At 45.3% G+C, this 14,834-nt stretch overlaps 1 protein-coding gene across 2 annotated transcripts in view; it reads right to left on the bottom strand.

Moving 5' to 3' along the window:
• The window catches only part of srrt (serrate RNA effector molecule homolog (Arabidopsis)), an 86,008-nt gene that overhangs the window by 43,840 nt on the left and 27,334 nt on the right, over positions 1–14,834 (bottom strand). For both annotated transcript variants that reach the window (XM_068023605.1, XM_068023606.1), the window contains exons 12-14: positions 7,244–7,305; positions 5,266–5,344; positions 3,283–3,474 (exon numbers count right to left, since the gene is read on the bottom strand). In XM_068023605.1, coding sequence (XP_067879706.1) covers positions 3,283–3,474; positions 5,266–5,344; positions 7,244–7,305 — 333 coding nt within the window. The remainder of the gene's footprint in view (positions 1–3,282; positions 3,475–5,265; positions 5,345–7,243; positions 7,306–14,834) is intronic.

Genomic DNA, 14,834 nt, shown 5'->3' with positions numbered 1-14,834 from the left:
CTTTCAAAGATTTCATATATTCAGTACAGTGCTGAGGGAGTGCTGTACTGCCAGAGGGACAACTTTCAGATGAAATGTTAAATGAAGATACCGCCCACTTGCTCAGTTGGATGTAATGGATGCCACAGCACATCTGGTCCTGCAGGAAGTGATGAGTAAAAAAATTAAATGATTAGCCATGTGGGATCTTGCTGTGCACAAATTGGCTGCCGTGATTGCCTATACAACAGTGACTGCACTTGAAAAGTAATTGATGGGCTTTCAGAGCTGAGATGTGAAAGGAGCTACACAAATGAAAATTCTCTCGCTAACACTCTATGACTCTAACAGTGACTGCATTTCAGTAATTCACTGCTTGTGAATCACTCTGGAATATTTCTGTGAGGGGCTGTATAAATCGCAAGTCTTTCTTAGCAGCAGGTAGAGACTCTAAATCCAGTGGACCCCTAACAGTAGCTCAGCATCTAGTTTGAGGCACGTCACCAAGTGAAGTTAACCTCCAGACTGTGAAGATTTATCAATCGCTGCCTGCCTTAAACAAGGACTTTGCGGAGAGCAGCCAAGTGAGCATGACCTCACAATAGCCACCGCAAGTTACCACATTATAAAACATGTCTGATGAAAAATATTCTGCCTGTTTCCATTCCATCACTCCAACATTTGATGCCCTTCGGATGACCTATTAACCGAGATCTCAACTGCCAATTCTGGTGGGTGCTAAGTATCCCCTGGCACTGTACTAAGACAGCAACTCATTTCTCCGATCTCCTGGCCAAAGACTCTGCCTCAAACACCACCACCACCACCACCACAGCCATGAGCCTAGTTATAAAGTCACCACACTGCATGGTCATTCACTCGATGAGGCATTTCCGAGATAAGGTGCCATATCAGTGCAAATCGTACATTAATTAACAGAACGGCCATTTCTGCCAGTGCTGGCTCTTTGAAAGACCTATCCAATCAGTCCCATTCCCCCCTGCTCTTTCCCCAAAGCCCTGTAAATTTTTCCCCTTCCACTATTTATCTAATTCCCTTTTGAAAGTTACTGTTGAATCTGCTTCCACCGCCCTTTCAGGCAGCGTGTTCCAGATCATAACAACTCGTTGTGTGAAAATACGTTTCTTCATTTCCTCTCTGGTTCTTTTGCCAATTATCATAAATCTGTGTCCCTCTGTTTACTGACCCTCCTGCCACTGGAAACACTTTCTCCTTATTTACTCCATCAATACCTCCTGCATAACTTTGAACATCTCAATTAAATCTCCCCTTAACCTTCTCTGCTGTAAGGAAAACAAAATTCAACACCATTTGTAGGAAGCTGCAGAATGGCTGCTGTATTTGTCTATAAAACTCACAGCTCCTCAAAATAATTAATTACGTGAAGTGCTTGGAGACCCAAGTTTCAGTTAAACCGCACATTTCTGTCTAATTGGAAGTAAAATGAATACCAGCTACAGATAGTAGATTTTTTACAAGCTGACTCAAATCGCAATTTGTGGCAGATATATCTTATTCCTTACATAGGAACATAGATGATAAAATACTATGATCCATCTCGTGCACCTTTTATCTTCCTAGTAATTGCATGATACAATAATACTGGAGTTGTTGACTAATCACAGTGATCAATCTCTATCAAAGAGTCTCCAACAGACTCAGGCACGAGGTGAGGAAAACCCTGTGGTGGAGAGCTTTGCGAAAGAAATGTCTACAGCAAGGGGAGTCGTTTTCAATGCTGTAATTACAATTAAAACACTGGAATAAAAAACCTTACAAAAGTAGTCTCACAATCAGAAAATGGATGAATAAACAGATATTCCTTTTTTTTGGGTGGTGCTGGTCGAAGGAGGCATGTTGGTCAGGATGCCAGATAAACTCTCTACTCTTCAACAACAATCTGGATTTACACAGCGCCTTTAATGTAATAAAACGTCCCAAGGTGCTTCACAGCAGCAATTATCAAACACAATGCAGAGAAATGTGAAGTGATGCATTTCGGTAAAAGGGACAGGAGAGGCAATATCGACTAAATGGCACAGTTCTTCAGATTGCACAGGGACAGAGGGACCTGGGGGTGCATGTGCATCAATCTTTGAAGGTGGCAGGACATATTGAGAGAGTAGTTAGTAATGCATATGAGATCTTCGGCTTCATAAACAGAGGCATTGAGTACAAAAGCAGGGAAGTTATGCTGAACCTTTATAAAGCTCTGGTTAGCCAGAACTAAAGTACTGCATCCAGTTCTGGTCACCACACTTTAGGAAGGATGTGAGGGTACTTGAAAGGGTGCAGAGGAGATTTACCAGAATGGTTCCAGGGATGGGGGATTTTTACAATGATATTAGGTTGGAGAAACTTTGGAGTAAAGGAGGTTAAGTGGAGATTTGATAAAGGTGCACAAGACTTTGACAGGTTAGATAAGATAGACAAAGAAAAACTGATGGTACAAGGACCATGGGAGACAGATTGAAGGTTTTGGGCAAGAGATGCAGGAGGGATGTGAGGAAGAATTTTATTACGCAGCGAGTGTTAATGACCTGGAACCCGCTGCCTATGAGGATGGTGGAAGCGGAGACAACGACTGATTTTAAAAGGAAAATGGATGGGAAGGAAATATGAGGGAAATAAACTTCCAGGGCTACAGGCATAGAACGGGAGAATGGGACCGAGTGGATTGATCCACAGAACTGGCATAGGCTCGATGGGCCAAATGGCCTCCTTCTGTGCTGTTAGGACCAGGACTATCTGACACACAGCCACATAAGGAGATATTACGACAGCTGACCAAACACTTGGTCAAAAAGGTAGGTTTTAAGCAGTATCCAAAAGGAGTAGAGATACTGAGCGATGAAGAGTTTTAAGGAAGGAAATTCCAAAGCTTAGGGCCAAGGCAGCTGAAGGCACGGCCGCCAATGGTGGAGTGATTAAAATCGAGGATGCTCAAGAAGCCAGAATTGCAGGAGCGCAGAGATCTCAGAGGGTTATACAGAGGTAGGGAGGGGTGTGCCTTCCTTGGAGGTTTCAGCTTAACATATCTTCTGAAAGTCAACATCTTCAACAATGCAGCACTCTCCCAGTGCAGCGCTTCATGGTTTGAAAAATTTAGTTCCCAACAGTCTCTAAAAGCTGCTTGCAGTCCTGTTGACAAGCTGGTGTTTAGGACGACAACAGTCAAACGGGCCAGGTAAGAGCTGCCTGTTTAACGTTACCGCTCGAGAGCGTCACTGAACGCTGTCAAACAGAGAGAACTGCCTGATGTTACAGTCTGCCCACACTCACCTCAACTCTCCCATCCTCATTGACAGTCTCAGACGACCACAGCTGTGAGCGGTCATCCAGTGAGTGGATGAGTTTAGCGGCCAGTTTGATGTCATTGCGAACGATTTGTTTATGCTGCGTGATACCATTAATGCTGCGGACACGTCTAGCCAGGTCCCGATTCACCACTGGGCTCAGCTCACAGTCTCGCAACTGCAGAGAAAGAATCGCAATGATAATATTACATGGAATATATAGCAAAGAAACAGGCCATTCAGCTTAATTGGACCGTGTTGGTGTTTGTGTTTCTCACGAGCCTCCTCCCATACCTCATCATCTCACCCTATCTGCACATCCATCTATACCTTCCTCCCTCATGTGTTTATCCAGCTTCCCCTTAAATGCATCTATACTGTTCACCTCAACCACACCGTGTGGTAGCGAGTTCCATATTCTCACCGCTCTCTCAGTGAAGAAGCTTGTCCTGAATTCTCAAGACAGTCCCAGGATCTTGCTGGTGCAGCCAAGAGGGAGCAGGATGGGCGTTTGGCTTCTTGCCCACTTGGAATAAACTGAGCCTGCGGTTTCAGGAGGGTGGGAGCAATTCTTTTGATACACAAGCTCTCCCAGTACAAAAGCAAGCTGAATTTGAAAAGGTAAAAATCTGCAGGGCCATGAGGAAAAAGTACAGGGGGGAGTGGAACTAACTGTTCATAAAGCCAGCACAGGCACGATGGGCCGAATGACTTTGTTGGGGGATGATGCTATTATCAACTGCTGTCTCTCAGCATACTGACCCCTTCAGCTACCCAACCTTTCCTTTTGTCAAGTGCTGACTCTTGAGGGAGCACAAATTGAACAAATATCAGTGGACCTGAGGAACCTCAGCTGAGTGGCCTCCCTTCATGTCTGAGTGCTGGCTATTCAACTCTGGAGGGATCACAGCTGATCTGGACTCAGTCGATATCCGCACATAACTTCCAGACAATGTGAGTGAATAGACAGCAGGGGCAAGGTTCCTTTTCTGCCTCCCTCGCCCCAGGCCTTTGGGGTGAATTAGAGAACACCTGCTCCAATCAGCCGAGTACAGAGCAGACAGATGGAACCTGGGACCTTCCTAGTCTACGTGGCTCAGATGGTGACATGGTGGTAATGTCACTGAACTAGTAATCTAGAGGCCCAGACTAATTCAGCAGGGATAGAGTGTTCAAATCCCACTATGGCAGCTGGTGGAATTTAAATTCAATTTATTAATTCAATGAATTAATAAAAATCTAGAATTGAAAGCTAGTCTCAGTAATGGTGCAATTAAACTATCATTGATTGTCGTTAAAAACCCATCTGGCTTGCTAATGTCCTTCAGGGAAGGAAATCTGCCATCCTTACCTGGTCTGGCCTACATGTGACTGCAGACCCACAGCAGTGTGGTCAACTCTGAACTGCCTTCTGAAATGGCCGAGCAAACCACTCAGTTGTCAAGGGCAATTAAGCATCGGCAACAAATGCTGGCCTTGCCAGCGACACCCACATCCCATGAAAGATTAAAAATCACAGGGAAGCATTCAGCACACTGACCCACGGGGGAATCCACTGTACAATGATGAATTAACATGTACACCAGGAATAAATGGACACATCAGAAGAAATATAGGGACAGGTGGGGATGTGGTAGGAATATGGGATTAGTGTAGGATTAGTAGAAATGGGTGGTTGATGGTCAGCACAGACTCGGTGGGCCGAAGGGCCTGTTTCAGTGCTGTATCTCTAAAAAAAAATTAAGGTAAACTGCATGCAGCTGCCAACAGCAACCTTTTCCACCAAAGGGGCAAGTAAACTGACTCACCCAGAACAGTGGTAAAGAAACCCAAAATCACCCGAAAGCGGGGCAAGTAATCCCCAACTCACCCGGATCAGCGGTAGAAAACCTTAAATAACCCATGTATGTTCGTAAAAGAGGGGGCAATAAAATCTGACAGAAATTTTATATCAAAGAGAACGACTTACTCGGATATTCTGGAGATTCCAACAGATTTCTTTGATGTTGACACTGCGATCAAAGGTAACCCAAGCTCTCCGATAAAATCTAATGAACAGAGAGTCGAAATGAAATCTCCCACACAGCATTGAAAAAATCCACTGCTCCTTCAGTGAACATGACCATCCAGTGGTAAACAATCAGTACTGCAGGCACCCACTCTCAGCTAATTCCACCTCCTCCATTCTCCGCAGCACCCTGAAGGCAGTGACTCATCCCAGTGTAAGGTGATACTGGAGCACTCTGGGACCTCATCCTTTTATGCAGGAGTCCACCAACCACGAACAACAGTGCGGCCTCAGCCAGATCCTGTTCCAAAGGTTTCAATGGTTCCAGTGATTTGGGAGCACCGTGACTGTGGTTAGAACAATATTTACACCACTTCTGTTAAAGCATCCAGTTGGCCTTTCAGTGCGATGGTGAAGCTGCTCTCCCTCAATGCTGAGCACTGTAATCCCCAGCAAAACACTCCCTTTCCCTGAGCAGTGTTATCCCCAGTAAAACACTCCCTTTCCCTGAGCAGTGTTATCTCCAGTAAAACACTCCCTTTCCCTGAGCAGTGTTATCTCCAGTAAAACACTCCCTTTCCCTGAGCAGTGTTATCTCCAGTAAAACACTCCCTTTCCCTGAGCAGTGTTATCTCCAGTAAAACACTCCCTTTCCCTGAGCAGTGTTATCTCCAGTAAAACACTCCCTTTCCCTGAGCAGTGTTATCCCCAGTAAAACACACCCTTTCCCTGAGCAGTGTTATCCCCAGTAAAACACACCCTTTCCCTGAGAAGTGTTATCCCCAGTAAAACACACCCTTTCCCTGAGCAGTGTTATCCCCAGTAAAACACACCCTTTCCCTGAGCAGTGTTATCCCCAGTAAAACACACCCTTTCCCTGAGCAGTGTTATCCCCAGTAAAACACACCCTTTCCCTGAGAAGTGTTATCCCCAGTAAAACACACCCTTTCCCTGAGCAGTGTTATCCCCAGTAAAACACACCCTTTCCCTGAGCAGTGTTATCTCCAGTAAAACACACCCTTTCCCTGAGCAGTGTTATCCCCAGTAAAACACACCCTTTCCCTGAGCAGTGTTATCCCCAGTAAAACACACCCTTTCCCTGAGAAGTGTTATCCCCAGTAAAACACACCCTTTCCCTGAGCAGTGTTATCCCCAGTCAAACACTCCCTTTCCCTGAGCAGTGTTATCTCCAGTCAAACACACCCTTTCCCTGAGCAGTGTTATCCCCAGTCAAACACTCCCTTTCCCTGAGCAGTGTTATCTCCAGTAAAACACACCCTTTCCCTGAGCAGTATTATCTCCAGTAAAACACACCCTTTCCCTGAGCAGTATTATCTCCAGTAAAACACACCCCTTCCCTGTGTTGTGCTGCTCCCAATTCAACACCATGTTCCCTCAGCACAGAAGCTCGGCCCGCCACCAATTTTCAGACAACTTCCTGTATAAGTCCCACTCCAGGAGATCAGTGCAAAATCTCGGCACTGCTCTGCTAAGGGAATGCCGCACCGTCGGTGGGTCAGTCCCGAGGCATTGCTGCACTCAGAGAGGCAGTACTGAGTGGGTCCGTACTGAACCACATCATCAGTGAGAGTGGTGATTAAAAACCTCTACCTATCCATAGTGCAAATTAAAAAGTGCAAAGAACATCTTAAAACTATGTACAGCAGCTCAATTGTCGTTATTTCAGTCCAGTTTCTACACTATAAATCCACACTGCTGCACTGTTGGAGGGTCAGTACTGAGGAAGTGCTACACTGTCGGATGGTCAGTACTGAGGGAGCACTGCACTGTCAAAGGGTCAGTACTGAGGGAGCGCTGCTCTGTCGGAGGTGCCATGCTTCAGATAAGATCTTGAACTGAGGCCTGGTCAACAGAGATCAAGGTTACACTGCACACTTATTTTCCTGTGATGGCCCTTCACACACACTTTTATATTTACCTGCGCTCTGGTTGTGGGTCAGATAGTGCCACTCTCATGAAGCCAGGAAACCTTTTACAAAGCTGCCGAAACAGAAAAGAGAGTTATTTTATTACATTTATTAAGATCAGTAGCCTCATCAGTCACACAAACAGGAAACCAGATAGACTGAGTGACCGGGGAGCAAAGTTTGTGCTGGATGCACGTTGCTCAGACAGTATCATAGAATGATTACAGCACAGGAGGCTGCTATTCGGCTTGTCGCGTCCGTGCCAGTTCTCTGTAAGAGCAACTCACCGAGTCCCACTCCCCTGCCTTTTCCCCGTAACCCTACAAATTTTCACTCTTCAGATAATTATCCAATTCTCCTTTGAAAGCCTTGATTGAATCTTCCTCCACCACACTCTCAGTGCATTCCAGATCCTAAACACTCACTGAACCTGCCTCCACCACACTCTCAGTGTATTCCAGATCCTAAACACTCACTGAACCTGCCTCCATCACACTCTCAGGCAGTGCATTCCAGATCCTAAACACTCACTGAACCTGCCTCCACCACACTCTCAGTGTATTCCAGATCCTAAACACTCACTGAACCTGCCTCCACCACACTCTCAGGCAGTGCATTCCAGATCCTAAACACTCACTGAACCTGCCTCCACCACACTCTCAGACAGTGCATTCCAGATCCTAAACACTCACTGAACCTGCCTCCACCACACTCTCAGTGTATTCCAGATCCTAAACACTCACTGAACCTGCCTCCACCACACTCTCAGGCAGTGCATTCCAGATCCTAAACACTCACTGAACCTGCCTCCACCACACTCTCAGGCAGTGCATTCCAGATCCTAAACACACACTGAACCTGCCTCCACCACACTCTCAGTGTATTCCAGATCCTAAACACTCACTGAACCTGCCTCCACCGCACTCTCAGACAGTGCATTCCAGATCCTAAACACTCACTGAACCTGCCTCCACCACACTCTCAGGCAGTGCATTCCAGATCCTAAACACTCACTGAACCTGCCTCCACCGCACTCTCAGACAGTGCATTCCAGATCCTAAACACTCACTGAACCTGCCTCCACCACACTCTCAGACAGTGTATTCCAGATCCTAAACACACACTGAACCTGCCTCCACCGCACTCTCAGACAGTGTATTCCAGATCCTAAACACTCACTGAACCTGCCTCCACCACATTCTCAGACAGTGCATTCCAGATCCTAAACACTCACTGAACCTGCCTCCACCACACTCCCAGACAGTGCATTCCAGATCCTAAACACACACTGAACCTGCCTCCACCGCACTCTCAGACAGTGTATTCCAGATCCTAAACACTCACTGAACCTGCCTCCACCACATTCTCAGACAGTGCATTCCAGATCCTAAACACTCACTGAACCTGCCTCCACCACACTCCCAGACAGTGCATTCCAGATCCTAAACACTCTCTGAACCTGCCTCCACCGCACTCTCAGACAGTGCATTCCAGATCCTAAACACACACTGAACCTGCCTCCACCGCACTCTCAGACAGTGCATTCCAGATCCTAACATTTCACTGCATTAAAAAGTTTTTCTTCATGTCACCGGTTGCTTCGTTTGCCAATCATCTTAAATCGGTGCCCTCTGGTTCTGGATCCTTCCACCAATGGGAACAGTTTCTCCCCATCTACTCTGTCCAGACCACCTCAATCAAATCCCCTCTTATCCTTCTCTTCTCCAAGGAGAACAGCCCCAGCTTCCCCAATCTATCCACATAACTGAAGCTCCTCATCCCTGGAACCATTTTCGTGAATCTTTTCTGCACCCTCTCTACTGCCTTCACATCCTACCTAAAGTGTGGTCCCCAGAACTGGACACAATACTCCAGTTGAGGCCGAACCAGTGTTTTATGCAGATTGATCATAACCTCCTTGTTCCTGTACTCTATGCCCCTATTTTTAAAGCCCAGGATTCCATGTTTTATTAACCAGTTTCTCAACCTGTCCTGCCTCCTTCTATCAATTGTGCACATATATCCCCAGGTCCCTCTGCTCCTGCACCTATAAATTGTACCCTTTAATTTATATTGCCTCTCCTCACTCTTCCTACCAAAATGAATCACTTCACATTTTTCTGCATTAAATTTCATCGGCCACTTGTCTGCCCATTCCACCAGCCTGTCTATGTCCTCTTGAAGTTTATCACTATCCTCCTCGCAGTTCACAATACTTCAAAGTTTTGTTTCATCCACAAATTTTGAAATTGTGCCCTGTACACCTAAGTCTAGGTCATTAATATATATCAAGAAAAGCACCGACCCCTGGGGAACCCGAATATATACCTCCTTCCAGTAGGAAAAACAACTGCCGACAACGACTCTCTTTTCTGTCACTCAGCCAATTTTGTATCCATGCTGGTCCTGTCCCATTTATTCCATGGGCTCTAACTTTGCTGACAAGCCTGTCATGTGGCACTTTATCAAACGCCTTTTGGAAGTCCATGTACCACATCAACCACATTACCCTCTGGAATGCACTGCCGGAAGAGGTGGTAGAGGCAGGAACCCTCACAACATTTAAGAAGTATTCAGATGAGCACTTGAAATGCTATAGCATACAAGGCTACGGGCCAAGTGCTGGAAAATGGGATTAGAATAATTAGGCGCTTGATGGCCAGTACAGACACAATGGGCCGAAGGACCTGTTTCTGTGCTGTATAACTCTATGATTCTATCCTCAACAACCCTCTGTTACCTCATCGAAAATCTCAAACAAGTTCGTTAAACACGATTTGCCCTTAACAAATCTGTGCGGGCTTTCCTTAATTAATCCACATTTGTCCAAGTGATTATTTAATATTGTCCCCAATTATTGTATCTAAAAGCTTTCCCACCACCCAGGTTAAACTGACTGGCCTGCAGTTGCTGGGCTTGTTCTTACACCCTTTTTTAAACAGGGGTATAACATTTGCAATTCTCCAGTCCTCTGACACCACACCTGTATCTACGAAGGTTTGGAAGATTGTGGCCAGTGCCTCCGCAATTTCCACCCTTACATCCCAAATTATCCTTGAATGCATCTCATCCAGTCCTGGTGATTTACCAACTTTAAGTACAGCCAGCCTATCTAATACCTCCTCTTTATCTCCACTGATTTTAGCCCAATCAGTGTCTCAACTACCTTCTCCTTCACCATGACTTGGGCAATATCTTCTTCCTTGGTAAAGACAGATGCAAAGTACTCATTTAGTACTTCAGCTATGCCCTCTGCCTCCTAGTGTAAATCCCCTATTCGATCCCTAATTGGCCCCACTCCTTTTACTATTAATATGCCTATAGAAGACTTTTAGCTTACCTTTATCAAACGCCTTTTGGAAGTCCATGTACCACATCAACCACATTACCCTCTGGAATGCACTGCCGGTCTCTTCTCATACCTTCTCTTTGTTTCTCTGATTTGTTTTTTCACTTCCCCTCTGAATCTTCTATATTCAGCCTGGTTCTCAATTGCATTATCCACGTGACATCTGTCATATGCACTCTTTTCCTGCTTCATCTTACACTCTATCTCTTTTGTCATCCAGGAAGCTCCGGCTTCGTTTGTCCTACCTTTCCCCCTCATGAGAATGTACCTTGACTGCATCCAAACTATAACCTCTTTAAAGGCAGCCCATTGTTCCGTTACAGTTTTGCCTCTTGATTCTAATTTATCCGGGCCAGATCTGTTCTACTGAAGTTGGCCCTCCCCCAATTAATGATCTTTACTCTGGATTGCTCCTTGTCCTTTTCCATAGCTAACCTAAACTTTGATGTTATGGTCACCATCCTCTAAATGTTCCCCTACTGACACTTGATTCACTTGGCCCATCTCATTCCCCAGAACCAGATCCAGCAATGCTTCCTTCTTCGTTGGATTGATGTAGAAAAGTCTCCTGAGCACACTCGAGAAACTCTTGCCCGTCTCTGCCCTTTACACTATTACTATCCCAGTCAATATTAGGATAATTAAAGTCCCCCATTATAACTGCTCTTTAATTCTTGCACTTCTCTCTAAGTTCCTTGCCAATTTGTTCCTCTTTTCTACTAGTTGATGGCCTATAGAAAACACCCAGCAATGTAATGGCATCGCTGTTGTTTTTTACGTCTAATCAAATAGATTCTGTCCATGACCTCTCTTGGACATCATCTCTCTCCAGCACTTTAATAATCTCCATAATCAATAGATACCCTCCTCCTTTCCTTCCTTCCCTACATTTCCTGAACATCTTGTATCCAGGCATACTTAGTATCCAGTCCTGCCCTTTTTTGAGCCAGGCCTCCGTTATCGCCACATTATCATATTTCCACGCAGCTATCTGTGCTTGCAGCTCACCAACCTTATTTACCACACTCTGCACATTCATATACACAGTAATCCTAATTTAAACCAAATTAAGATTCCCTCTTACACTGACCCCACCTATTTTCTTACTATTTCCTACTCTAATACTATCTGTCTCTCTCAATTCTCTGTACATCTTGATTTTCCTCTCTATTACCACCTCCTGGTTCCCACACCCTTGCCAAGTTAGCTTAAACCCTCCCCAATAGCACTCACAATCACCATTGGTCCTGGCTCTGTTCAGGTGCAACTCGACTGGCCTGTAAAGGTCCCATCTCCCCCAGAACTGATCCCAATGTCCCAGGAATCTAAAGCCCTCCCTCCTGCACCATCTCCTCAGCCACACACTCATCTGCTCTATCCTCCTATTTCTCTACTCACTTGTGCATGGTACTGGGAGTAATCGAACATTACTACCTTCGAGGTCCTGCTTGCTAGTTTCCTTCCTAGGGAGGTGGTTTGCAGTGGAGTTCCCCAATGGTTAGTTTTGGGTCCATTACTCTTTTCAATTTTTATAAACAACCTAGACTCTCGTGTAGGGAGCACTATTGTAAAGTTTGCCGATGATACGAAACTTGGCAAAGTAACAGTGATGAGGATAGTTGTAGGCTCCAGGATGACGTAGACAGGATGCTTAAATGGACACAAGCATGGTAGATGGAGTTTAATACGGGGAAGTATGAAGTGATGCATTTTGGGAGGTCTAATATGGAAAGACAGTAGACTATAAATGACATGATTTTAAATGATGTAGATGGTGTCCATATACACAAATCCCAAAAGGTGACAGGGCAAGTTCATAAGGTGGTTAAAAAGAATATGGGTTACTTGTGTTTATAAACAGAACAACCGAATATAAAAGCAGAGATCATGCTAAAATTTTATAAATCACTGGCTAGGCCTCAGCTGGAGTATTGTGGACAATTCTGGGTATCACACTTCAGGAACAATGTAAAGGCCTTAGTAAGGGTACAGAGAAGGTTTACCAGGATGTTACCAGGGATAAGAGATTTCAGTTATGAGGAGCAGTTGGAAAAGGTGGGACTGTTCTCCTTGGAACAGAAAAGGTTAAGAGGTGACAGAATAGAGGTTTTCAAAATGATGAGGAGTTTTGATTGAGTAGATGGAGAAAAACTGTTCCCGCTGGTGATTGGGTCAATATCCAGAGGTCACTGATTCATAATCACTACAGGGAGAATTTTTTCACTCACTCAGACACTTGTCAGGATCTGGAATGCTCCATCTGAATAGGGTGGAAGGAGGTTTGTGTGGAGCATAAACATCAGTTGAGCCGTATGGCCTGTTTCTGTGCTATAGACTTGATGTAATTCTATGTAACATTTCACATGAAGAACAACACAGCCATCAGTGAGGATCACAGCCTTCTCTCAGCTCAAGTGAAACGAGTAACTACACACACACACACACACACACACACACACACACACACACACACACACACACACACACACACACACACACACACACACACACACACACACACACACACACACACACACACAGTTACAGCCATGAACCATCACTCCTCTACACAATGTGCCACACCTAGACAATAATGGAAAAAAAAACGCAAAATGCGAAAATGTTCAGCAAGCCTATCATCAGATTAAAGGAGAGATTAACGTGCGAGACCCATGCTCAGGCGTGCTAAACTGCAGCAGAGCTCGATCAGAGAACAGAACAAAGAAAACAAAGAGCTAATGGCTAGAGAATAGAAATGGGAACTAGGATTACAACATGGCAGCTGGTGGGTTTAACAGGCTGCAAACAGCTCTGGAAATGTTTTACATTTAATGTTGCTGTTCAGTGTATATTGACATTGCAATGTGGGCAGGAACCTGTGGATGTGGAAAAGCACTTGGGGGGCACAGTTTCAGAATAAGGGGTCTCCCATTTAAGACAAAGTTGAGGAGGAATTTCTTCTCTCAGAGGGTCATTAATATTTGGAATTCTCTACCCCAGAAAGCAGTGGAGGCTGTCATTGAATATATTCAAGGCTGAGTTAGACAGATTTTTGATCTATAAGGGAGACAAGAGTTATGGGGGCAGGCAGGAAAGTGGAATTGAGGCCATAATCAGATCAGCCATGATCGTATTGAATGGCGGCATAGGCTCGAGGGGCTGAATGGCCTACTGTTCCTGTTTCTTATGTTCACACAGAATGATCAAATCTGTTGGATGTAGGGTGCGGTATGAAAGGAGACTGGGATAGTTCCCTGTACAGAAAGCATCACAATACTACACTTCTGGCAAAGTCACTTGATGATGATAGCAAGCTGTGGGATAATCTCATAATGTCACACTGGGGCAGCAACAGGTGCAACTCTCATCAGATTGAGGCTTATGCAGCTCCCTTCCTAACAGCACTGTGGGTATATTTACCCCACGTGGACTGCAAGAAGGCAGTTCACCACCACCTTCTCAAGGGCAATAAATGCTGACCTAGCCAGCGATGTCCACATCCTCTGAACGAATAATAAAAAAAATGCATCTGGTTGGGAGAGAACTGAAGAAGCATTGGAGCTTTATGCTGTATCTAACCCATTTTTTTTTTGCGGAGGAGATTTACCAGAAGGGTACAGCGTAGAGGGAGCTTTACTCATCCCATGCTGTACCTGCCCTGGGAGTGTTTGATGGAACAGTGTAGAGGGAGTTTTACTCTGTATCTAGCCCCGTGCTGTACCTGCCCTGGGAGTGTTTGATGGGGACAGTGTAGAGGGAGCTTTACTCTGTATCTAACCCATTTAAAACATTTTTTTTATCCCCGTGCTGTACCTGTCCTGGGAGTGTTTGATGGGACAGTGTAGAGGGAGCTTTACTCTGTATCTAACCCCATACTGTACCTGTCCTGGGAGTGTTTGATGGAACAGTGTAGAGGGAGCTTTACTCTGTATCTAACCTGTGCTGTACCTGCCCTGGGAGTGTTTGATGGAGACAGTGTAGAGGGAGCTTTACTCTGTATCTAACCCCATACTGTACCTGTCCTGGGAGTGTTTGATGGAACAGTGTAGAGGGAGCTTTACTCTGTATCTAACCTGTGCTGTACCTGTCCTGGGAGTGTTTGATGGAACAGTGTAGAGGGAGCTTTACTCTGTATCTAACCTGTGCTGTACCTGTCCTGGGGAGTGTTTGATGGGGACAGTGTAGAGGGAGCTTTACTCTGTATCTAACCCCATACTGTACCTGTCCTGGGAGTGTTTGATGGAACAGTGTAG

This window comes from Heterodontus francisci, chromosome 48, assembly GCF_036365525.1.
Source record: "Heterodontus francisci isolate sHetFra1 chromosome 48, sHetFra1.hap1, whole genome shotgun sequence".
In the NCBI taxonomy this organism is placed as follows: Eukaryota; Metazoa; Chordata; class Chondrichthyes; order Heterodontiformes; family Heterodontidae; genus Heterodontus; species Heterodontus francisci.
The sequence above is the reverse complement of the archived record's forward strand: the minus strand, read 5'-3'. Positions and strand labels throughout refer to the sequence as shown.